The sequence below is a fragment of the Cryptomeria japonica genome, chromosome 5 (genome assembly GCF_030272615.1).
Source record: "Cryptomeria japonica chromosome 5, Sugi_1.0, whole genome shotgun sequence".
In the NCBI taxonomy this organism is placed as follows: domain Eukaryota; kingdom Viridiplantae; phylum Streptophyta; class Pinopsida; order Cupressales; family Cupressaceae; genus Cryptomeria; species Cryptomeria japonica.
Window position 1 is genome coordinate 484,393,656 of NC_081409.1, and position 25,877 is coordinate 484,419,532.

Here is a 25,877-nt window from a genome sequence, read left to right on the forward strand (position 1 = left end):
GATAAAAGTTGTGATTATGTTAACTAAGTATTTTAAAGTTAGATTGCAATTTAGATTACTTCTATATATATATGTTTGATGTATTCTAACAATCTATTTTGCAGGTTAATGATCTCTAACTAGTAGGGACATTACAGTGGTATCAGAGCAACGATCCTGCCATCCTGCAGGGTAAAGATGAATTGTTGAATCATTCTAGACAATAAGAAAAATCTGACAATACGTGTATTCATGTGTATGCTTTGTGTTTGTAATTATCCATGTGTATGCTTCGTGTTTTTCATGTGTATGCTCTTTGTTTTTTTATTCATATTCGTAGATGACTTAGTTTGAGAAAGTTAAAATCTACATTGCTTGAGGACAAGCAAATTTGGGAGGGGTGGACTCTAATATTCCCACTTTGAAATAGAATTTAATAATAAAATTAAAATATAAAATGATATAATTAAATATGATTAATAAAAAATTAATTAAGTTAATGAAAAGTCAAAAGACATGAAAGGAAAAGTTGTGACTCCCTCAACAATGATATATAAAAGGGAGAAGAAAACCTCATTTGAGAGGAGGGATAAATTTGTGGATGAGAAGTGCAGATTTGATTTAAATAATAAGTGTAGATCTGATTATGAAAGGTTGTGTCCCTTTCAAATGGTAGAAATAATGAAGAGTTACACTCTTTCAAAGAGTGCTAATGGTGAAAGGGTATGACTCTTGCCAAAGGGCATACATGATGAAGATGTGTGACCTCTCCCTCAAATTGAGAGATATAAAGGGAAGGAATCAAAACAATCTAGTGAGATCACCATTGATAAGATCAGATCAGAATTATTATCAAGTTACAAGAAGTAACATTTGTGTTCTTTATGGTATGCCTCCCAATTTGCAGGCAACATCTATAGTGCGAACTCCAACCGCAGGCTACAATCTGCGTACAGGTAAGAGTGGTTAAGAAGTCTTAAGGTATATATGTGTGTGGATGTGTGTGCCACACACACACATATACATTTTTATGAATACATATATCTCTAATGATTACTTATATGAATGTAGCAATAAAGATAGGAATCTATGTAGAATATGTATGTATATTTAGGATCATTAGAAAGATTAAAGAATATGTAAATGAAGACGTAAATTATGGAATGGAAAGCAGTAATGAATTATAAAATGTAATATTAATGTGATTATATGATGAAGGTTATAAGGAAGAAATTCCCTTAGCCTAATGGAGGGATTATGATAATCCCTGGAGGGCAGTATATACTGAATATCTATATGCATATATATGGCTTGGTTGACTAAGTTCATCCAAGAAGAGACGGATTTGGCCGGTCCCCTCTGAAGACTTGGATGATGGGATGCATCATCCAAGGCAAGGAATTGACATAGGGTCTTCCTTGGATGGCTTGGGTGTAAGAGGTTACACCCAAGACAGGAATCGAATTAACCTTCGATTTCCTGGAGGGCTTGGATGTAAGAAATTACATTCAAGACAGGAGTCGAATTAACCTTTGATTTCCTCGAGGGCTTGGATGTAAGAAATTACATTCAAGACAGGAGTCGAATTAACCTTTGATTTCCTGGAGGGCTTGGATGTAAGAAATTACATTCAAGATAGGAGTCGAATTCACCTTCGACTTCCTAGAGGGCTTGGAACCAAGATGGGTTCCAAGAAGGCGAGCTTCACGGCCGCCTAAGGACATACTTTCGTATGGCAATCGTATCCTTTTTATTAGATAAAAGTTGTGATTATGTTAACTAAGTATTTTAAAGTTAGATTGCAATTTAGATTACTTCTATATATATATGTTTGATGTATTCTAACAATCTATTTTGCAGGTTAATGATATCTAACTAGTAGGGACATTACAATTTTTCAGCCATATAAGTTAAATCGAACAATACTTACAAGCATCAAAGATTATAATAAACTGATACTTATAATCTTAAAACTATTTGCAACATAATAACATTTAGTCTAGCCGATAATTGTTAAACTAATCGGTAGTATTAAGTAAACCAGTCAAATAATTGGTGGTCAATATAAAATTACCGATGAAGTGTTGACCAATATAGAATCATCGATGATTAAATTAATCATATTTACTTTAATGAATTCCTTCTGCATAAGGACAAGATCAACGAATGTGTCTCCTCACGAAGAGGTAAAGATGAAGGCATATAAAGATACAATGAAAATCGATTTTTCTATGTGATGATGGTAAGATAATACATCGATTAATATATGCACCAAATCAAAAGGTGTGATGTGTGTAGTGTGGAGTACGTGATTAATACTGAAAGAAGAATAGCATGTACGTGTTGTGTGGAGATCAAAATAAAAGAATATAATTATGGAATTATAATTCAGAGATAAGTACAAACAAGGTTTATAAAGAAAAGACAAATCTTTGTGAGAAGGAGAATGTTTGTGTGCAGCCCTGCTGTGATCATCATTTGAGCAGTATTATTGTTCATCCTGGAGAAAAGATTGTGATCTGATTGATGCTACAGTTCTTCAACATTTCCAGCTTATCTGTGAATTAATTTTGTATTGTCAGATTTTGAGCAGAAGTCGGTGCTTCTTAAGTGTGAAGTTGGTGCTTCAATTGGGTGAAGTTGATGCTTTGTCCTTGTGAGTAGGTGCTCACTAAATCAGTTGGGGAGTTGATGCTTCCTGTGGGTTGGTGCTCACAAATCAGTTTTGGGAGTTGGTACTTCCAGTGGGTTGGTGCTCACAAACAAACTTAGGGGTTGGTGCCTCTAGTAGGTTGGTGCCTACGAATATTGTAATAGAAGAATTATATAAAAGCATTTATCGCCGTAGTTTTCTACCTCATTGGGTTTCCACGAGAAAAAGTATTGTGTTCTTTGTGTTCATTATAAATGTGTAATTCATTAAAGTTCCAGCGTTATTTCAGTTTGATTTTAAAAAGGTGTAAAATTATATAATGATACTCTCCTAAATGACACAATGTTAGCTTAAGATTAAAGAACACAAAAACACAGAAGACGTTAGCGTTAGTCAATCAAAAACCAAACACATGAAGGCATTCCAAAGGAGACACTAAAAACATGCTAATGAATCTAACTAAAGAAGTAAGACAATGAGATATCTCCAACTATCTCTCAACATGATATTAGTTCTTTCTCCCTTGTTCCTCTCCTCTCCAAGTTCCAAAATAGTGTAGCTCTCAGCAGCTTTTTTTGCACTATGGATGCTTATGGAGGATTGAGATTTGTAGAATAGCTCCAAACATGAAATGAAAAGCTATTTTTAATGCTAAAATGATTGATTTTACCAAAAAGACAAGATTTAGTTATGCTATGCTAAATGCTCTCTAAAATGGCTATAGTCTAAATGCTTACAAGTTTTCAGGATCTGAATTATGAAGAAATAGGCTCTATTTATAGGAAAAATGGAGCAATGGATGGCCAAGATTGAAAGGTTTAATCAAGGGTCAAGCTTGAAAGTTGGGGATCCATGTGCACAATTGGCACCAATGACATGGTGACAAGTGTCAACATAGGGTTGGGTTGAGAAAAAAGGTTGGAGGCATTAAAGGCCTGAGAAGACCTCATGGTTATCTAAAGGCTAAGGGTCAAGTCTAAGTTAGGTTTACCCACTGAATTAGGAGTTAATGCAAGGATAAACCTTTGTGCAAATGATTAAGAGATAATCATGGTCAAAGCATTAAAGGCCTGATGAGACCCTTGGGTTGGGTAGAGGTTGAGTCAAAACAAATGTTTTAACCATGTGGGAGGGTTGAATTAACCATTAATGGTTATTGGAGACTTTGGGGATTAAGTGGTTGAAAGTTGGAAGCCTTCAATGGTTATCAAAGACTTTGAGCCATTTAGTGGTTGAAGGTTGAAAGCCTTTAATGGTTATCAAAGACTTTTAGACTTTGAGAAGTGACTCCATTTTGCTTAGGAATGTGACAATAATTAGGGGATGGATTAGGCTAATTAGGAAGGGGTTAGAAGAATCTAGAAGGGGATTAGATTTTGCAAGTGGATTTGGTGGGTGAGGGAAAATAGGATTTTATTTAAAATAAAAATTCATTTATTTCAAAATATGTGCAAGTTGCATTTTTAGGAAAATGCAAGTGGGGTGGGGATAATGATTTAAATAAATGTTTTATTTAATTTATTTAAAAGAGGAAAAGGGGGATTTAATTAAATAAATTGATTTTATTTATTTAATTGATTTGTATTTGGTTTAATGAATTAATTAAAATAAATTGAATAATTTATTTAATTAATAGAAGAATGTTTGGGGATAAATTAATTAAATATTAATTTAATTAACTGATGGCTAGTGGATTTTTAATCAAATAAATACGAAATATTCATTTAATTAAAATGGACAGATTTATGTGACTTCATTTGCCCCTCTTTGAGACGGTGCGGTTTATCGCGTCGTTTCAAAGAAAGAAAAATAGGTGTGAAGAAATGCCCCATAAAATGTAAATTTAATGGGTGGTATGCCCCCTCGAGAGATAGGCCGAAAAATTTCAAAAAATCGGGCGATCTCTCGAAAAAGAATGAAAATTGGCAGGGTGGTAGAAGAGAAGTTCACGGTGACCACGGCGATGAGCGGGGCGAAGTTATAGTGACGGCGGGGGGTATAAATGGGGTGAAAGGGGTGAAGATAGGATCATTTGTGACCGCGACTAGTTGAAAACGAGAGCTCTGATAGCGACATTTGGAGGAGCAAAGAGGAGCTACGATGCCGTTTCCGATCACCGAGCACCGATTTGAGCGAGTGCGACGGTTCCAGCGCCCAGCCGACTACGGACCAGTGGTACGCAAATTCGAAAACTCACTTTTCAGGCATTTTTAATATGTTTTTAGCTGAGTCAAAGTCAAGTCGGAGCAAAAGCGCTGGAACAATGGTTTTAGCGCTTTTGCTCCATGAATTAGCGCTATTGAACCGCAATAGCGCTATTGGAGGCTAGTTTGAGCGCTTTTGAATGAATTAGCGCTAGTGGATACAAGTTTGAGCGCTTTTGACAAATTAGCGCTATAGTAGGGTTAATTGAGCGCTATGGACCCGTAATAGCGCTATTGTATAGCGGATGTAGCGCTTTTGGTTTTTTAGCGCTATTGTAGTCTAGTTTGAGCGCTATTGAGGTGGTTGTAGCGCTATTGTAGATAAAATAGCGCTTTTGCCTTAGTATAACGAGATGCCCCAGTTTTGGACAAAATAAATCTCTTGATGCCTAACGATTGATGGATGGCGAGGTGAAGTGGGAGTTGTTTTGAACCATAGCAGCCCGATGAGACTTAGGTCATTTGTTAGGATAAATGCCTGTTGAAGTCTAGGCGGCCATGATTGCTTACCTGTTGAGACCCGAAGATACTTGATCAAAGTATCTGATGATAGTCTAGGTTTAAACTTAAGAAAGTTTGATAACAAAACAACTGATGGTGGTTGGATGAATGTCTATGTGCAGGAGGATCTGCGCGTGTTGCAGTTACGCGAGTGCCACCCCGCGACACAGGGATTGCGAGATCGGTTGACACAGATAGAGATAGACTGTATTGCAGCTACTGGCCTCTACGAGGTAATGCATATGCCCGTGATTCGGATGAATCACGGCCTGATCACGGCATTGGCAGAGCGATGGCACAGTGAGACGTGCACGTTCCATCTAGCTCAGGGAGAGATGACGGTGACTTTAGAGGACGTGTGGCGTATCCTTTGGATTCCGATTCGGGGGCAGCTAGTGACATATGATAGATCCTAGGGGACGGTGTCTTGTCAACGGATATTTGATGAGGATGTATACATCGATGATGGCTCGATCGCATGGGAGGATATAGCGGCACTATATGAGCCCCTTCCAGCAGTATTGTCAGGGATCGTCGGAGGACTTCTGTGTCCCGACAGGCGGTCACATGGATTGGCGGTGGGATGGGGACAGGTGATAGAGATGATGGTGACTGAGGGGACCCGATATGCTTGGGGGCCGTGCGTGTTAGCGCACATGTATCAGGAGTTACACGAGGTAGTGTACAGAGGGCGGGGGTCGCTAGCAGTGGGCATGACGCTGCTGCATGTGTGGGCATGGGAGCACCTACCAGTGACTCGACCGGTGAGTCTCAGATTTCGAGCCGTGGACCAGCCATACATGTTTATGTATAGTGGCATGATGAGTCAGCCCCACTTGGGGAAGTTAGAGTGGTGGCGACGGGCATTGGATGACCTAGATGCAGTGATCTGGCGGCCATACTTAGAGTGTGAGCCATGGGAGGATGATGCAGAGGCACTACCGTATTGCTTCATGACCCGATTCCTCATTGGGAGGACCTCTTATCATGTGGAGAGACAGGTGCCAGGACGGGTGATGAGGCAGTTTGGACGGCAGCAGGGACTGCCTAGCGGATCAAGGGAGTATGCACGAGTGATCTGAGAGCGGTATGCATGGGGTCCAGTGCTACCGTATGATCAGGCACTGGCAGAGTTCTGGACACTGCAGGCGAGGCCATGGGACTTACGACCGAGGGTCGTGGATGCAGGGGTTACAGCAGAGTATACACAGTATCGGGCGGCGCACCCGATTCTACGGATATCAGACCTAGCTGAGCCGATCCCAGCATTTGAGGATGAGAGGGGACGGGGACGAGGACGGAGAGCAGGAGGTCGAGGAGGAGGAGGAGGAGGAGGTGGAGATGGAGGTGGTGGAGGAGATGGAGGTGGAGGAGGTGGAGGAGGAGGTGGAGGAGGTTTGGGGATGCCGAGGCAGCGGAGAGGGAGAGGTGGACTACCTCTGCAGATATCACAGGGACCTTTGATGCAGGGAGGAGTGCAGCTGAGTGGGAGGGGGATGGAGAGAGAGATCCCGATGGATACAGGTGCAGGGGAGGGACCTAGTGGTGGGGGTGATACAGGTGCAGCAGCCATGGATATGGGGGAGGGAGCTACTGGGGATCTGCAGGAGCATATGATAGGTTATTTGCAGACCCGGGTGGAGAGATTAGAGGCGGAGGTAGCAGCTAGGGATGTGCAGCTATTTGCACGTGAGTCGGAGCTGACAGTGGTGCTGCGGGAGAGAGATACTGCGGTGGAGAGATTGGCGGAGCTGCAGGAGAGAGTCTGAGCGGGAGTAGGAGCACAGGGTCCTACAGGGGAGATTATGAGGCAGTTTGGGCGAGCATAGGTTGAGATAGAGTATTGGCGAGGTTTATATGAGCAGGTTGTGCCATTCAGTCAGCGAGCTCTCAGTTATACCCAGATGCGGCAGACGAGATCCGAGCGATCACAGAGGATGCAGAGCAGTGGGGGAGTGATGGGTCCTTTGAGGCGGGATAGATTAGGAGATGCAGGAGGGAGTGGGGGTTCGATGAGGCCTCCACGGAGAGATGGATCAGGTGGTGCGGGTACCAGTGGTGGAGCAGGTAGGGGTGGTGCTGGTATAGCATCTGGCCAGAGCGGCATTTGAGAGAGCATTTTTGCATACATGTATTGTATCATTGTCTATTTTGGACTGTATCTTGGATGGCTCTTGGTATCCGATTTTGTAGACTTCATTGTACTCTTATATATGAGTTGATATATATGAGGAGATCCCATATTTGTGATGATTATGCATGTGATTATGTATGGATGTTTATGCATCATGATGATTTATTTCTTAGATGGATATGTGTACATGTATGCATTTGATGAGATGTTTCTTTTATGCATGTTTTTATGATGAGTTATGATGTTGTATACTGACATATGAATGCAGGTTTATATGTGTATGATGTATTTGATTTGTGATGTAATGCTTTATGTACGGAATGCCATGATGATGATGTATGCTTATGATGATTTATGAACAGGATTTATAGTGTTTCCTATTGCTATGCAATGATAAGATGATTTATATGATGATGTTAATGCAATGGTTTAGATGAATGATTTTATGTATGGATATGCATCTAGATGTGTTTAGATGAATGTAATATGGAGAAACAAAATGTAAAGTACAAATGTGTATATGATGATGTGGTAAATGAATGTAAATGGATAAACAAATGTAAAGTACAAGTGTTTATATGATAATGTGTTTTAAATGCATGCATACGTAAAATGGATATATGAAATGGTATGAACCAATGTTTTGTAAACAAATGGTCTTATGAAAAATGCGTTAAATATGTTTGTAAGTACAAATGATAATGGGATGATACAATAACTAATGGGTATAATATCTGCACCTTAATGTAATGATAATGAATGCAAGGTGAACGAAGCTTACGATGAGCATAATAAGATACTTAGTAATGAATGAATGCACCTTTTAACTATAAAGAAATGAATGCAAATGATAAATGAAGACAATAAAATGATAATGGATAATTAATATGAAATGAATGTTTATTAAATGATTTAATACAATCAAAGACAATTGAATCCCATGAATGGATCTAATTATTTATGATTGATGCAATGATGCAAATGATTTTAATGAAAACTAATGTCAACAATGAACTATATGCAATGTTTAAGTTTTTAACATGACATGAATGGACGTAATGCAAGATGCACCTAAATGTAATGATGATATGATCATGAAGAATGCAAGATCTTGTAAGACTTTGCATGATGCACTGATGATGTATCAGAGTACTCGGTCGTGATTTGTATCCAAGACCAGCTTTTAGTTATTTTTGCATGTAAATGCTACATATGAATGAATGGATGGGTGATATGCAACGGAATGCAAATGTATAAACAGATGAGGTGAAATGACGATCCATAGTGCTCTATTTTCATCATTGAGCTTTAAAATGTTGGAAGAGAATACAAGCATCTTGACACAATGATTCAAGATGACCTGAGTATTTCTTTCATGGATTTTAATATAGCAAGTTAATACAAGCAACTTGATATAAGGGTCAAGTCGACTAGAGTATTGCTTGCGGAACAAGCAAGGATTATCTCCTTTCATGCATGACTTGGATCGTCCTCCTTGATCTTAGGCTGATCATATCCTGAGACAAGTGCATACCGTACTAAGAAATAAAAACCTTTATCCAAATTGGATGAGGAGGAACCAAAGAATGAGCATTGTACCTGTAAACAAATAGTATATACATAAAGAATAAAGAAAATGGATCCTTGGTAATGGTTCATGCTCATATGGTCGAGGTATACGCTGTAGTCAGCAAGCCGTAGTGATTTATGACTGCATTTTGCATAAGATCACGTAGCTTAGTGAACTTCCCACGTAGACACCATTAGTACATGCCCTAGAACTTCATCGGAAATAATGCGCAAACGATACAAAACAATGCGGAAAGATTCTGATACAGATAAACAAACGATTGTACTCACAAATCAACCAGGTATTTGATAGCTTAACAGAATTTTCTTGTCAAAGAAAATGTCATCTTGTCTTTGTTTTTGATAAGGAAGGATGCATCCTTGTTTAAAGACAGGTTTTGATTGTTGATGTGGATTGTGTGGTTGATTGGTAAATGGTTATTGTGTGAGTAGTTTGTCGCAATGTTTGTTTTGTATCTGATCGGATGAGTATGTACAAGGTGTTGTCATGTTTTTGGGTGATTTTCGATGGTTTTTCCGATGTTTTTGGATTTTGTGAATCATTTTTGAATGTTTTTGGATTTTGTATTGTTTGTGAATTTTTTTTTTTTGATATTTTCTGATGATTGCCTGAATGAAGAGCATAATGATATACAAGATAATGTAGAATCCACTTCCATCACTAGGGTAAGGGTATTGCCCCCAGTTTGTAGACCTGACTATGAAAAGGTGGGATGCTAGACGCATGGAGTACTATCTTAATTGCAGATCAAATAACAAGCCATGGTTGGGATGGATGGATGTGTGTATGTATGAATGTGATCGCAACGAGCCTGAAAGATACTGGAGCCATTGCCTTTACGAGTGGCGCCTGTTTGCCAGGTTTTCGCCATCGCACTTACCCAAGGTGCCACCGGAGTGGTTGTTCACCGTTTGGATGCATGATTTTTCTTTACTTTTTTGAATGTTTTTGTATTTTCTTTAGGACATTTTCTGAATGTTTTTGGTATTTTCTGATATGCAGTGGAGCCTGATGCTCTATACACCTTAGGTATAAAACCTTTTGAGGTGCATGCTATTGATTGGATCTGCAAGTGGTTCTCCTTCTGAAGTAGCCAACTGATATGCCCCGGACCCGAATACAGCAGTGACAACATATGGGCCGAGCCAATTTGATTCAAACTTGCCTTGATGTTCTCTATTTGGTTGGTTGCGAGGATTCTCTCGAAGAACAAGATCACCTACCTCAAATGTACGAGATCTAACTCGGTGATTGTAGCTTCTACTCATGCGCTACTGATAGGCTTTGAGGTGATTGTATGCAGCTTGTCGCTTCTCGTCAAGTAACTCTAAGTCCTGAAGACGGGATACTCTATATGCTTCATCATTAATGAGATTATGCAAGGAAACCCGTAAGGATGGTATCTCGACCTCAATAGGCAAGATAGCTTCTGCACCATAGACCAATGAATAAGGAGTTGCACCTGTAGGGGTTCGAATGCTAGTTCGATATGCCCATAGCGCTGGATTCAATTGAACATGCCAATCACGATCGGCATCATTGACTGTCTTCTTTAGGATCCTCAATATGTTTTTATTGGATGCTTCGGCCTGACCATTGCCTTGTGGGTAATAGGGAGTGGAAAAGCGGTGTTGGATATGAAATTTCTCACAAAGTTCACGGACATCCTGATTTTTAAAAGGAAGACCATTATCTGTGACGATGGACATGGGTACACCATACCGGCAGATGATGTAATTGAGGATGAATGAGGCGATCTGCTTGCCGGTGACTTGGGTAAGTGGAACAGCTTCGATCCACTTTGTGAAATATTCGGTAGCGGTAATAATGAATTTATGGCCATTGGATGAAGATGGATGAATCTTACCCACAAGGTCAAGGCCCCATTGACAAAAAGGCCATGGTGTTGTGATTGGTTGCAGTTCCTGTGCTGGTGCATGTATCAGGTCACCGTGAACTTGACATTTCTTGCATTTCCTGACAAAGTAGTAGGAATCCTTTTCCATAGATGGCCAATAGTATCCAGCTCGCATGATCTTCTTGGCTAGTGATGGACCACTTGAGTGAGTCCCGCAAATTCCTTCATGTACCTCTTCCAAAACCTTTGTTATCTCATCTTGTTCCAGACATCGAAGGAGAGTACCATCAAGACTACGTCGGTATAGGGTTTCGGCAATAATGGTATATCGAGCAATTTGGCGAATGAAGGTTTTTCGTTGGTTATTTGATTGGTTGGGAGGAAGGGTATGATCGCGGAGATAGGTGTAGAACTCACCGTACCATGGGGATTCAGAACCAACAAGGCGACATATCATTTCAGATTCGGGGATATCATAAGCGGGGATCCAAAGCTGTTCTACCAAGAACTCGTAGCGTGTTGAATTCTGTGGAAGATCTAGTAGAGATGCGATGGTAGCCATAGCGTCAGCAGCTCGATTCTGATCTCTTGGTATCTGCTCAAAAGTGATAGTAGTAAATGATGTCTTTAGAGCGTCCACCATTTGCCTATATGGCATGAGTTTATCATCTTTGGTCTGATATTCATCTGTTGCTTGTCGAATGACTAGTTGGGAATCGCCATATACTTGCAGTTCTTGTAATTTCCATTGTATGGCTAGCCTGAGTCCTGTGATCAAAGCCTCATACTCTGCTATGTTGTTTGTGCATGGAAATGTGAGCCTGTAAGACTTCGGGATGCTATCACCTTGAGGTGTGATAAACAGAATGCCTGCCCCCGAGCCATGCCTAGTGTATGAACCATCAAAATATAGTTTCCATGGCTGTGCTTCTGTGATCATGAATATCTCTTCATCTGGAAAATTGGAAATGAGAGGATGATCGCCTATGAGTGGTGCATCGGCCAACTGATCTGCAATAACTTGCCCTTTGATAGCCTTACGGTCCACATACTCAATGTCAAATTCACTTAGAATCATCACCCATTTGGCCAAGTGACCTGTCAATGCTGCTTTGCTGAGTAAGTACTTGAGTGGATCAATCTTTGCGATGAGTTGTACCTTGTGTGTTAATAGATAGTGCCGCAATTTAGTGGCTGCCAAGATTACTGCTAGGCAAGCTCGCTCAATAGGTGTGTAATTGAGTTCATAGCCAATCAGTGTGCGAGAGATGTAGTATATAGCACATTCTTTGCCTTCTGCATTATGTTGTGCCAGTAGTACACCTAATGCTGTACTTGTCGCTGAGATATAAAGTAACAACGGTCTACTTGGATCTGGTGGCATCAGCAATGGTGGATTCATGAGATAGTCTTTAAGCGTCTGAAATGCTTGCTGGCATCTGTCATCCCACTGAAAGCGGATGTTCTTGTGTAGCAGGTGTGTGAATGGGTGACACTTATCAGCCAATTGTGCAATGAATCTTCGGATGGATTGAAGCCGTCCTTGTAGTGTCCTTAGCTGACTGATATTCTTTGGAGGTGGCATGTCCATTATTGCCTTAACCTTTGCTGGATCGACCTCAATGCCTTTGCTTGAGACAATGTATCCTAGAAGCTTCCCGGAGGTCACTCCAAAGACACATTTCTTTGGGTTGAGTCGAACATGATATTGTTCCAGTCTATCAAAGATTTGATCTAAGATGTGGAGATGTCCTTCTCTAGTAAGTGATTTTGCTAGTAAGTCATCCACATAATCTTCCATCATAGTATGCATCATGTCATGGAAGATGGTGGTCATTACTCTTTGATAGGTCGCTCCTGCATTCTTTAGACCAAAAGGCATTACATTCCAGCAGTATGTGCCCCATGGACATGTGAAGGCTGTCTTATGTTGATCTTCGGGTGCGATCTTTATCTGATTGTAGCCAGAAAAGCCATCCATGAGTGAAAGCATCGCATGTCCTGCTGTTAGATCCACTATGATGTCGATATTTGGTAGGGGAAAGTCATCCTTAGGACATGCCTTATTCAGATCTCTGAAGTCTGTACAAATGCGGATGCCCCCTTTTGGTTTGCCGACAGGCACAATATTGGAGATCCATTCTACATAATCAATTGGCCTAATGAAACCAACATCTAGGAGTTTCTTGAGTTCTGTTTTGACTAGCACTGCAATCTGAGGATGCATCTTACGAAGCTTCTGCTTGACAGGTTTGGCTCCTTCTGCTACGGTGAGGTGATGCATGACTAAATCAGGATCAAGCCCAGGCATGTCTGCATATGACCATGCGAAGTTGATCTGACGCTTCTGGAAGAACTCGATAAACTTAGGCTGTTCCTCTGGAGTGAGAAGAGATGCCAGATGTATGATATGAGGATTTTCAGGAGTCCCCACATTGTATTCATTGGTTTCCTCGATAAGAATCGTGGATCGTTCCTGTTGTGTACTAGCAGGGAGAATGTCAAACCCTTCATCCTCAGGCGCCTCAGAGAGGTTTTCACCGTTGGATACGCTCTTTCTTTTTACTTTTGTCGGATCAAACAGCGCCACAGTGTGGTTTTCACTGGAAGATCCATGTTTTATTGTTATGTTTTTGCAGCTGAAAGGTTTGGCATCCGCCCCGAAGTATGCTGCGCTATTAAGTTCAATGGCGAATCCAGCTTTGTGATCCCCGCTTGGTAGATTATCCCGTAATTCCAAAAAGTCAATGATAGCCTCATCGTTTTGGAAGAGATCAAGACATGGGGGATTTGGTTGGTTCCATTCGATGAGTTCAGGGTGGACAATGGGCATTACTTCATCGACTAGATTAAGTTCGTTAGAGGTATCAGTGAGGGTCAAGACAGTGTGGTGAAGGTCGTTGATGGTACTTTCCCTGTCAGAATCAGGCGTAGGATGAGACGTAGGGTCTGTGGAAGATGTTTCCAGCTCAGGAACCCAAGTGGTCTTTATCTGTGCTTCTCCGTAAATAGGGATGTCTTTGCATGGTGGAGGTGGTGATGTGTCTTCCTCATCTGAAGTATTAAGCTGTACAGAATCAAATTCCCACTCGTGTGAGTCGGTCTCTGAATCACTTTCCAGCATCCGATTGCTATACCATACTGGGATGTCTTTGGAGTTAAATATTGCAGGTTTGATTGGTTGATGTACCTTTGTAGTGATCGGTGTTGTAGGAATCGTGATGGGGTTTAATGGATTTGTCACTGGAAGTATCGGCAGTGTTGATTTAGTGACTTCTGTTGGAATGGCTGGTGCCATAGATGCTGCTGCGGGTTCCAATATAGTTGCTGCTACAAATGGTGTTCCTGATAGGATTACTGGTTCATTTGGTGGGATGAATGATATTGATGACGGTTGCGGTGGGGTTGTGAGCCTCGATGGGGCAGTGGGGATAATGTTTGATGGTGCTTTGATTATGAAAGGTGTCCTCTTTGCAGTAGGTGGGCAAAATGGTTTGCTGGGTTTTCCTTTGAACCTGAGTTTAGGAAGGACTTCTTTTTCAAAGCCTAGGCCTGTATTACCTTTGGGCTTGAATTCTGGTAGCAGAGGTTCATGTCGTCCTTGTTTGCAGTATCCCAAAGCACTCTGACCATCATATCCCATTCTTTGCATAATGAGGAGGCCTTTGCCATACTGTTCTGTAGGAAGTGTAACTCGCGGTTTATCAGTGGTGATGGGATCTTTATAGATCCATTCCGCTAGGTCCTCATCTTCTGTCTCTTCCTCTTGACTCTTTCCAAGGATGAAAGGCGTCAAGGCACATGCAGGCGTGATTAGTGGTTGCTGGAGTAACTGCTGTGGTTTACCATGTGTTCTAGGAGAAGTGGGCATTTGTCCCACACAAAAGAGCTGACTCAAGTTGTATTCTCTAGGACCTTCCTCTGCGACTTTCATCTTAAGCTTTTCTTGCTTGGGTATAGGGGTGTTTGAACTGGCAAGAGAGGCGGGATTTACATATGATGTGGAGGAAATGGCTTCTCTATTATTAGGAACAGTAATCTCCGGTTGATGGCTGATATTATGGCAAAATGCAAAGGGATTTGCATCGCCCAAGATTGTGATCTCTGCACCATTATGTGGGAACTTGATACATTGATGGTAGGTAGATGGAATGGCTTGCATGGCATGTATCCAAGGTCTCCCTAATAATAGATTATATGCCAGAGGAAGGTCCAGAACTTGACAAATGATGTGCTTTACCACGGGGCCTACTCGGATTGGTAGTACCACAGCTCCTTTGGATGAACGCTCTGCATCATCATAGGCCTTGATGGTGATCTTCTTGCGAGGATCCACTGATTCTATTGCATAACCCAATGCTGTGACCAACTGTAGTGTATAGATGTTTAGGCCTGCTCCATTATCTATCAAGACTCGCTTGATCCTGTGTTGGTTGACAAAGCCTTCAATGTGGAGTGAGGCGTTATGAGGTTGTTGGAACGAAGAGTTGTCACTTTCGGAAAAAGTGAGACAAGGTGATGACTTTAGATTTCCAACCATGGCTTGAAATTGGTCCGTGTTCAGGTTTGCAGGGACTGACGCCTCTTGGAGTGCTTGATCCAAGATTGTTTTATGAGATGGTGATAGGCGTAATAGCTCTAAAATGGATATAAGCGCAGGCGTTTTGTCTAATTGTTCCACAAGATTGTACTGCTTTGGGATGGAGGTGGTGCCTTGTGGAGCTGCCTTTATGGTAACTTTGCCGCGACGCGTAACAACATTGCAATTGGAGTTGGGATTTTTGAAGGTTATGGTTGCAATTTGTTCACTGGCATCATACAGATGATTTACAGTGTAGTTATACGCAGCCTGCGTATAATCAGTGGTATCAGTGCCTCGTCGGGAAGTGGAAGGACCCCTTTGATCTTGTGATGGAAGTGGATTCTTGAACATCTGATGATCATTATTGGTTGTTTTTGGGTCATGCCCTTCAATTTCAATTTCTCCTCGATCAATAAGATCCTGAATGAGATCTTTCAATCGGTGACAATTACTTGTCTTGTGTCCTCTTCCTTGATGGAACTCACAATGTTCAGTATCTCTCCACCATGCCGGTTTGACTTGAGGCTCATAATTTGATAACTTAGGTAAAGTGATCAAATTCTGAGAAATGAGTTGTCGCATCACTGTTTCAATGGGTTCCCCTAAGGGAGTGTATGTGCGTTTTTGTTTTTGTGGACGAGGTCTTGGTTCATCATGAGATGTGATGCGACCTTGATTAAGAGGAACATTTGTGTTATTTTGAGGTGGAGGATTTTGTCCTGCAAACCGAACCACAGGTTGTGCATTTTGGACAGTCCGAGCATCCACAACTCCATCGTTGACGATATTCTTATTCTTGTTCCAGAAGTTCGGTTTATCGCTATTGAAGCGCGGGCGAGGACCATCTTTTGGTTCATTAAAGATTTTGATGAGTCCTTTTTTGATGAGTGCCCTTTCACATTTTATACCTTTGGTGATCATATCGTTAAAAGAATCTATATCTTTGACATCCAGGTGAAATTCCATTTCTTCGTTTAAGTTGGAAATGAAAATTTCCACTAGTTCTCGTTCAGGTAACTAAAGAGAACGTCTGCTAGACATTTGGCGCCATCGTTGCAGGAATACTGAGAATAATTCACCTGGTTTTTGTTTGGTGTTGCATAGATCAGCCATGGTGATGTCGCGTTCAATGTTATAAGAGTAATGAGATAGGAACTTCTGGATGAATTCCTCAAATGTTCTTATGCCACCTGGTAGTCGGAAAAACCATGATGTGGTTGTTCCTCCCAAGCTTTGGGGAAAAAGGCGCATTAAGTATGTGTCTTCAGATGCGACTTCGAGACAAGCGGAATGAAATTCTCGGACATGATCGCGGGGATCTCCCTTTCCTCTATATTTTTTGAATTTTGGTGTTTCGAACCCACGTGGAAAGGGTGGCATATAAAGATTCCTATCAAACGGATAGGGACAGATGTCGTTAAGTGAGAATTGATTGGTCTTAACACCACTATGAAGTTGTTGGGCGAGATTCTCGACTTGTTGCCGCAACATCTCCATTTCATTTGGAGGAGGAGGTGGTGGGTTACCTCGAGGGATGTTATATCTGATGTGATTTCTACCTCTTTCCTCCTCATGGCGACTTTGTCTTTCTGATGCTTGTCTTAATTGGGCAAGATCAAATTCAGAGGGGAGTTTGGCTCCTTCTTGAGCAAGTCTTAAAAAGTGAGCATCCGCATTGCTCCTTAGTATTTCATCAAATAATCTGTTAAAATGAGGGTTATGCTGAACCCTTTCGATTGTTGAAGGAGTGGGAGTACTTGGGTTTTCGTCATTCACATTTCCTCCAAGTGCTTCTTGAAATTCATTGAGGTTGTCCTCTTCTTCCTCAATTTCTATTTCTCGCTGCCTTGATCGTGATCGGGTTTGAGCCATTTTGTTTGCAAGTTTGTTTTGAAGTTGATTGAAGATGATGATGAGTTGGTGATGAAATGAAAGATTGATGATTGGTGATTTGTGTTGTATGGGGATCTCTAGCACTTTAAGGTAAATGTAACCGAAATTCCTTCTTTGAATTGCTTGTTTGTTTTGATAAGATTTGATGTGATAAGGTGTAGAGAAATCTGAGATGTGTTACAGATTTTGACTACCTAGCAATGAGAGGATTCACTCATGAACTAGTTTTAACCTGCGTAGATGTGTCTCTTAGGATGAGCTTATCCTAGATGTAGAAACAATCTAAAAAGTGATGTGATGTGTTTGATTTCAAGCAATATCTAAAAAGGAATCTTGGGACAAGAACCTCTTAATGTTTTGAGAGTTTTGGGATGGATTGATGATGAAGTGATGATGTATGAGTGAGATAATGGATGTTTTTGTTTTTCAACTTCAATAAAAACTTTGGGTTATAAATGGGACAAACTCTACCTCTTCCCTTTCAGGTGTTGTAGGTATTTCTCGAGCTGTGTTGTAGGTGATGCAGATGTTGGGGAAAAAGTGGGGATTAATCTTTCCTCCTTGATTTTTGTGATAACTCAGAGCTCTATATTGCATAAAAGCTCTGCGGTTCAATGATTTTGAATCAAACTCGTTTGTTTTACTTTGAAGGTATAGACGCATGCGATGTAAAAAGACTCTATGGGAGACAAAGATTTGTCAATTGATATAGAAGAATTTCCTCCTTTTGATCAAAGCCTTTGAGCTCAATGGTCTCCTTTTCAAGTTGATATTCTGATGACACTTCTTCTTTCGCAAGATGTGAAGAATGGTCATAAAAGTTGTGACTCTGTGTTGTTTGCACTTTGTTTTTGGTATTTTTGGTTGTGTTGACAGATGTTGGATGAATACTTTGTTTTTGGGATTGATTTTCTGATTTTTCTTTGACAAGAAAACAAAGCAAGCACCCAAACACAAAATTGTAGCCTCAAAGGCACAAATGAGTATGGGTCTAGATCAACCCAATCCTTGGACTTGTTTTTGACCCTTCCTTTAGATTTATTTTAAGGTGTATTTCCAAAGCCTGAAGTCGGCTCAATTTGCACTAGGTCTGTAAAACGAACACACTTCAAACACTTTTTATCCCTAAGGTCAAATGGCCAGTTGTGATAAATTTAGCCCACATCTTGATATTTCTTCGACTTTGGTACTACATACCTTATGAATCCTGCCGTGGCAGGTAAGGATGTGATATACTAAGTCTTGCACGAGCATAACAAATAGATGATCCCTATGATGGGGGAGTCACCACTTTTATCAAGCCACAAGTGACTTTTCAAAAAGCTATGTTTCTACTCAAGGAAATATGTATGGTGAGTATCTTGGGAGCAAAACCATCTATGCTCTTGCATTAAATTATATCTCAAATATCCTCAATCAATAGAACGGGTGGGCTACTACTTAAAAATGTTTAGTCATGTTCGATGTTTTTGGACATAAGTTCATTCTGCAGTGACTCACTTAAGAGCCTTGTAACTGGTGGTGGGGCCCATTTGTCCTTTCGGCCAGTTACACTGTAGGAACAGCTATACCCAAGGCTACAGCTTTCGCTCTCACCTGATTTCTATAGCGGCTCGAAGGATTTACCGCTCGAGGTCGTTCCCAAGAGTATCGATCCCTTGGTAGGCCTCTCTTAAAAAATAAAATTTTGAGTGTTACTAACACTTTTCTCTTGCACCTAGGACCACGAGAGCCAAGGGAGAGGATAGTGTGTGTTAGAAGTAGGTCCACTTGACTGACCTTTGTGCACAAGCGTGCCAAACACGAAATTCACTTGTTCTTTTTAATCCATCATGGCAATATGATCTAACTATTTGGAGATGTTGCTCCAACAGTCATGGTGTTCTTTTTAACTTCAAAGGCAATGTGTTTTGTAATCTAGAATTGGGAAATCCTGGTCAACTTAATGAAAAACACGTTTTGCTTTGAAGGAAAATTTGTTTGCCAAAAAAAAAAAAATCAAAAACAAGTGGTTTGTTCTTTTTTTGCCCAAAAATTGAAGTGTGGCTTGTAAATTTTAGGTCCCAATTAATGCAATGAAATCAAATTTTGTGTTTGTTAATTTTAAGCACCAAAGAAAATGAGGCCTAACTAGAAAACAATGAAAAACTGTTTTTGTGTTTTTAAGTTCTTTTTAAGCACTTAAATGAAAATTTTTTGTGATTTTTGTTGGGTTGTTAACCTACACAAAGAAAAGAAACAAGTTAATAAAATCAATGCTCAAAGGGGGGGCTTCCACAAGCCTAAATTCTGATTTTTTGGTTACAAGTCAATTTGGGCGACACTCTGTCGCAATAGCGCTATTCTGTGTTTTTGCAGAAGCGCTGATTCATACAATAGCGCTAGTCTGCGTGATCAGAAGCGCTAATTTAAACGGTAGCGCTGAAAGAAGAGAAAAATCCGAGAAGACAAAAGCGCTAGAAGTGTGTCAATAGCGCTGAAACTGTGACAATAGCGCTAAAATGTTTCCAATAGCGCTGAAACATTTTCAATAGCGCTATCTTAGGATCAATAGCGCTAAAAGAAATTGTTGCAACAGCGCTAAAACGCGTTCAATAGCGCCGAAGCGCGACCTGTGTGGCAATTTCAACAAGCAAAATGTTAATTTCAAAAAAAAATGATCAGAAGGTTGCGTGTTCGATTCACGTCGGGTTCACCAAATGATGCTTTCCTAAATGACACAATGTTAGCTTAAGATTAAAGAACACAAAAACACAGAAGACGTTAGCGTTAGTCAATCAAAAACCAAACACATGAAGGCATTCCAAAGGAGACACTAAAAACATGCTAATGAATCTAACTAAAGAAGTAAGACAATGAGATATCTCCAACTATCTCTCAACATGATATTAGTTCTTTCTCCCTTGTTCCTCTCCTCTCCAAGTTCCAAAATAGTGTAGCTCTCAGCAGCTTTTTTTGCACTATGGATGCTTATGGAGGATTGAGATTTGTAGAATAGCTCCAAACATGAAATTAAAAGCTATTTTTAATGCTAAAATGATTGATTTTACCAAAAAGACAAGATTTAGTTATGCTATGCTAAATGCTCTCTAAAATGGCTATAGTCTAAATGCTTACAAGTTTTCAGGATCTGGATTATGAAGGAATGGGCTCTATTTATAGGAAAAATGGAGCAATGGATGGCCAGGATTGAAAGGTTTAATCAAGGGTCAAGCTTGAAAGTTGGGGATCCATGTGCACAATTGGCACCAATGACATGGTGACAAGTGTCAACATAGGGTTGGGTTGAGAAAAGAGGTTGGAGGCATTAAAGGCCTGAGAAGACCTCATGGTTATCTAAAGGCTAAGGGTCAAGTCTAAGTTAGGTTTACCCACTGAATTAGGAGTTAATGCAAGGATAAACCTTTGTGCAAATGATTAAGAGATAATCATGGTCAAAGCATTAAAGGCCTGATGAGACCCTTGGGTTGGGTAGAGGTTGAGTCAAAACAAATGTTTTAACCATGTGGGAGGGTTGAATTAACCATTAATGGTTATTGGAGACTTTGGGGATTAAGTGGTTGAAAGTTGGAAGCCTTCAATGGTTATCAAAGACTTTGAGCCATTTAGTGGTTGAAGGTTGAAAGCCTTTAATGGTTATCAAAGACTTTTAGACTTTGAGAAGTGACTCCATTTTGCTTAGGAATGTGACAATAATTAGGGGATGGATTAGGCTAATTAGGAAGGGGTTAGAAGAATCTAGAAGGGGATTAGATTTTGCAAGTAGATTTAGTGGGTGAGGGAAAATAGGATTTTATTTAAAATAAAAATTCATTTATTTCAAAATATGTGCAAGTTGCATTTGTAGGAAAATGCAAGTGGGGTGGGGATAATGATTTAAATAAATGTTTTATTTAATTTATTTAAAAGAGGAAAAGGGGGATTTAATTAAATAAATTGATTTTATTTATTTAATTGATTTGTATTTGGTTTAATGAATTAATTAAAATAAATTGAATAATTTATTTAATTAATAGAAGAATGTTTGGGGATAAATTAATTAAATATTAATTTAATTAACTGATGGCTAGTGGATTTTTAATCAAATAAATACGAAATATTCATTTAATTAAAATGGACAGATTTATGTGACTACATATAATATACTGATTCACCCCCCCCTCTCAGTATATTTGAGTGCTCTTCAATTGGTATTAGAGCAAGGTTCCTTTGGAGATAACCTTACAGCTTAAAGGAAGATCCTAAAGAGCACCATGGCAGATAATTATGCAGCAATTAGAAACCCAATCTTTGATGGGACAAATTATGCATTTTGGAGCATCAAGATGGAAGCCTACTTGAATGCACTTGGTTATGATGTTTGGCAATCTGTGGTAGATGGTTACTCACCTCCATCTAATCCTCCAACAGACCAAGCAGGAAAGAACAAAAGTGAGAATAATGCCAAAGCCAAACATGCTCTTCTATGTAGCCTTGCAGATTCTAGGTTCACAAAGGTCATGCATTGCAAATCAGCCAAAGAGATATGGAACAAATTGAAAGGTATTTATGAAGGGGATGAGAAAGTAAAAGAGGCCAAACTACAATCACATAGAACGAAATTTGAAAGCCTTACAATGAAGGAAGATGAAGACATAGCCACTTATTTTCAGCGTGTGGATGAAATTGTGAATGCAATCAGAGGACTAGGAGAAGATATTGAAGAAAAGGTCCTTGTTCGAAAATTGATAAGATCCTTGACAATGAAATTTGACTCCAAGATATCAACAATAGAAGAAATGAAAGATTTGGACAAGTTGACAAAAGATGAGTTGCATGGGATTCTCACAGCCTATGAAATGAGAGTTGAACACAAACCATCACAAAAGGAGGTATCCTTCAAAGCATCAAAGAAGGGTAAGAATAAAAATTATGTACCAAATGAAAGTGCAAGTAGTGAATCAGATGAGGCAGAAGCTTAATTCATGAGGAAGTTCAAAAAGGGTAAAGGCAAATACAAAGGCAAATTCCCATTCAAATGCTTCAATTGTGGCAAGGTTGGGCACTATGCTTCAAAGTGTCCCCAAAATGAAAGTGAAAATAATGAAGAGGAGAAGAAAAACTATTCAAAGAAGAAAGGAAAGAAATCCTTCAAGAAGAAATTTTCAAAACATAAGAAGAGCTTCTACTCTAGGCAAAGCTCTAGTTAATCAGAAGAAAACTTTGAAGATTGTACCAGCAGTGATGGTGAAGAGATCCTCTTCATGGCAATGAAAGTTGAAGATGATGAAGATGAGAAAGAAGCAGAACAAGAAGCTACTTGTGATGAAGAAGATGTAGATCTTGAAGAGGAGTTACATTATGCATATAAACAAAATGAAAAGCTAAAAAGAAGGGTCTCAAAATATAAGACACAATGGCAAGAATCAAGCAAGCTCATTGAAGACTTGAAAGTGCAACTAGAGGAAGCAAAGAGGAATGAGGAGGAAATAAAGAATCAGCTCAAAAGAAAGGAGGAAGAATGCAGCAAATTAGAATCAGAAATTGTCTCCTTAAGAAAGGATTCGGAGAAATTTCAAGAGTTTGACAACAACACCAAAAAGTTAGATAAACTTCTCAATTCACAAAGACCTACATCCAACAAAACAGGTCTTGGCCATATAGGAGATTAAAAAGCAAAGGCTACTAGTTCAAAAACCTTGGATACCTCATGGAAAGTAGTGGAGAATAAAAGAAAGAAGAATGTTCCTCAAAGAACTAATCCTCCTTCAAATGATTTGAAAAGATCTCACCTAAAGCAATCACATGTACCTAACAATTATTATCCATTCAATGGACATTGTTTTTCATGCTACAAGTTTGGTCATAAAGCAGTTAATTGCAGAAGTTACACTAGAAATGTTTCTAACCTTACTCAAAAGAATTACAATCCATTTTCTCCTCTCATGAATTATGATGTAATGTGTTGCAAATGTCACAATTTTGGGCATACAGCCCGGTTTTGCAGAACTATCTTTCCTAATCTACCAAAGCAAAATGAGAAGGAAGATGCACCTATCAAAAGGGAAGAAAAATCCAAAATGACTTGGAAGAAGAAACAGAAAGAAGAAAAAGAATCCTTATTTGTTCAAATAGCTCTCCATGCCAAGAACAAGAAGGATAGATGGTATGTGGACAGCGGATGCTCAAGACATATGACAGGTGACAAAAACAAATTTATCTCTTTTAAACCAACAGATGAAGGAACAGTAAGATTTGGTGATAACACAAAAAGAGAAATAAGAAGTAAAGGAACACTTAGCCTAGATCATGGAAAAACTAAAACTGAAAATGTGTTGTATGTCAAAGGTCTAAAAGAAAATTTGTTAAGTGTAAGCCAACTTTGTGACCAAGGGCATAGTGTAACTTTTTTGCCAAAGGGATGTGAGATTAAAAAGGATGGAAAAGTTATTGCAAATGCTCATAGAACTGCAAATAATTTATATATTCTAAATGAAATAAATGAAGAAACATGTAATCTTGTTCAAGAAGATGAAACTTGGTTGTGGCACAAAAGGCTAGGCCATCTTAACTTTGACAATCTTGTCAAAATCAGCAAAAAGGAAGCAGTGAGGGATATGCCTAGAATTACAAAGCCATCAAACATCATTTGCAAACAATGTCAACTTGGGAAACAAACCCGAGCAAGTTTTAAATCTAAAGAATACGCATCTTCAAAACCTCTAGAACTTATACATACAGATTTATGTGGATCAACCAGAACAAAAAGCTTGCAAGGAGAAAGGTATTTTATGTTATTAATAGATGATTATTCCCGGATGACCTGGGTTGCCTTTCTAAAGGAGAAATCAGAAGCTCTTGGAAAGTTTAAAGCTTTCAAAGAATTAGTTGAGAATGAAATGGATGCCAAAATAAAGTGTCTTAGATCAGATCGAGGAGGAGAATTCACCTCCAATGAGTTTGAAGATTTTTGCACAAAACATGGGATAAGAAGACAACTTTCAGCAGCAAGAACCCCACAACAAAATGGAGTTGTTGAAAGAAAAAATAGGACAGTCCAAGAAATGGCAAGAGCCATGTTGAATGAATCAAAAATTGCTGATACTTTTTGGAAAGAAGCTGTTCACACAGCTGTATACATCTTAAACAGGGCACAAATAAGGGTGAACAATGACAAGACAACTTATGAATTATGGAAAGGAAGGGCTGCAACTCTTGACTATTTTAGAATTTTTGGTAGCACATGCTATATTAGAAGGGATGAAGAAGATTAGGGCAAATTTGATGCTAGATCAAATGAAGGAATCTTCCTTGGATACTCCACAAAAAGCAAAGCATACAAATGCTATAACAAAAGACTTCACAAAATAGTTGAAAGTGCCAACGTGAAGATTGATGAAGGCAAACAATTTGAGGATATTGTAGAAGAGCATCCTAAGGAACAAATTGAAGAAGAAGAGTCAAAAGAAGAGAGTGAAAATGAGGAACAAGAAAGCTTTGAAACTCCATCAAAGACACCCTAAAAGACACCATCAAAAACACCATCAAAGTTTGTTAAAAGAAACTATCCAGAAGATTTGGTAATTGGAGACTTGGATACAAAAGTTCAAACAAGGAGAAGACTTGCCAACACAACCGAACGTGCCCATTTTTGTCTACTTTCCAAAATAGAACCAAAGAACTTTGATGAAGCTTGGAAGACAAGTGTTGGATAAATGTGATGAATGAAGAATTGGACCAGATTGAAAGGAATCACACATGGGAGCTTGTTCCAAGGCCCAAAAACAAAAATGTTATTGGAACCAAGTGGGTCTTTCGTAATAAAATGAATGAGGATGGTGAAATTACAAGAAATAAGGCAAGGCTTGTGTGCAAAGGTTATGCACAAGTGGAAGGGATTGATTTTGAAGAAACATTTGCCCCAGTTGCAAGATTAGAAGCCATCACAATGTTTCTAGCCCTTGCAAGTCATAAAGGTTTCAAGGTATACCAAATGGACGTAAAATCAGCCTTTCTAAATGGAGATTTAGAAGAGGAAGTGTATATTGAACAGTCTGAAGGATTCATTCTATCAAAACAAAAAGACTATGTGTGCAGATTAAAAAAGGCTCTCTATGGCCTCAAACAGGCCCCCAGAGCATGGTACTCCAGATTAAACAACTACCTTCAAAAACAAGGGTTCAAAAGAGGAGCTGCAGACAGTAATTTGTACTTCAAAGATGAAGGTAATGATTTGCTGATTGTAGTTGTATACGTAGATGATATAATTTTTGGTGGTAGCAAAAATAAGGTGTGTGAAGAATTTGCCTCTAATATGCAAAAAGAATTCGAAATGTCTATGCTTGGAGAACTTTCCTTCTTTTTGGGATTGCAGATTTTACAATCAAGTAATGGAATATTTCTTACACAAACAAATTATATTAAGGAGATATTGAGAAAATTTAGAATGGAGGATTGCCACCCTATGAGTACCCCCATGGTCACAAGTTGCAAGCTTAGTAAA

General features: G+C 39.4%; 1 protein-coding gene across 2 annotated transcripts in view; it reads right to left on the bottom strand.

The window, feature by feature from the left end:
- The window catches only part of LOC131030759 (uncharacterized), a 167,615-nt gene that overhangs the window by 41,510 nt on the left and 100,228 nt on the right, over window positions 1–25,877 (bottom strand). Inside the window, exon 3 of one of the 2 annotated variants that reach the window (XM_057961672.2) lies at window positions 19,667–20,007. The exons of the other annotated variant lie outside the window; for it this stretch is intronic. Coding sequence (XP_057817655.1) covers window positions 19,987–20,007 — 21 coding nt within the window. The 3' untranslated portion in view covers window positions 19,667–19,986. Of the gene's footprint in view, window positions 1–19,666; window positions 20,008–25,877 lie in introns of those variants that run through there. 2 annotated transcript variants of the gene reach the window in all.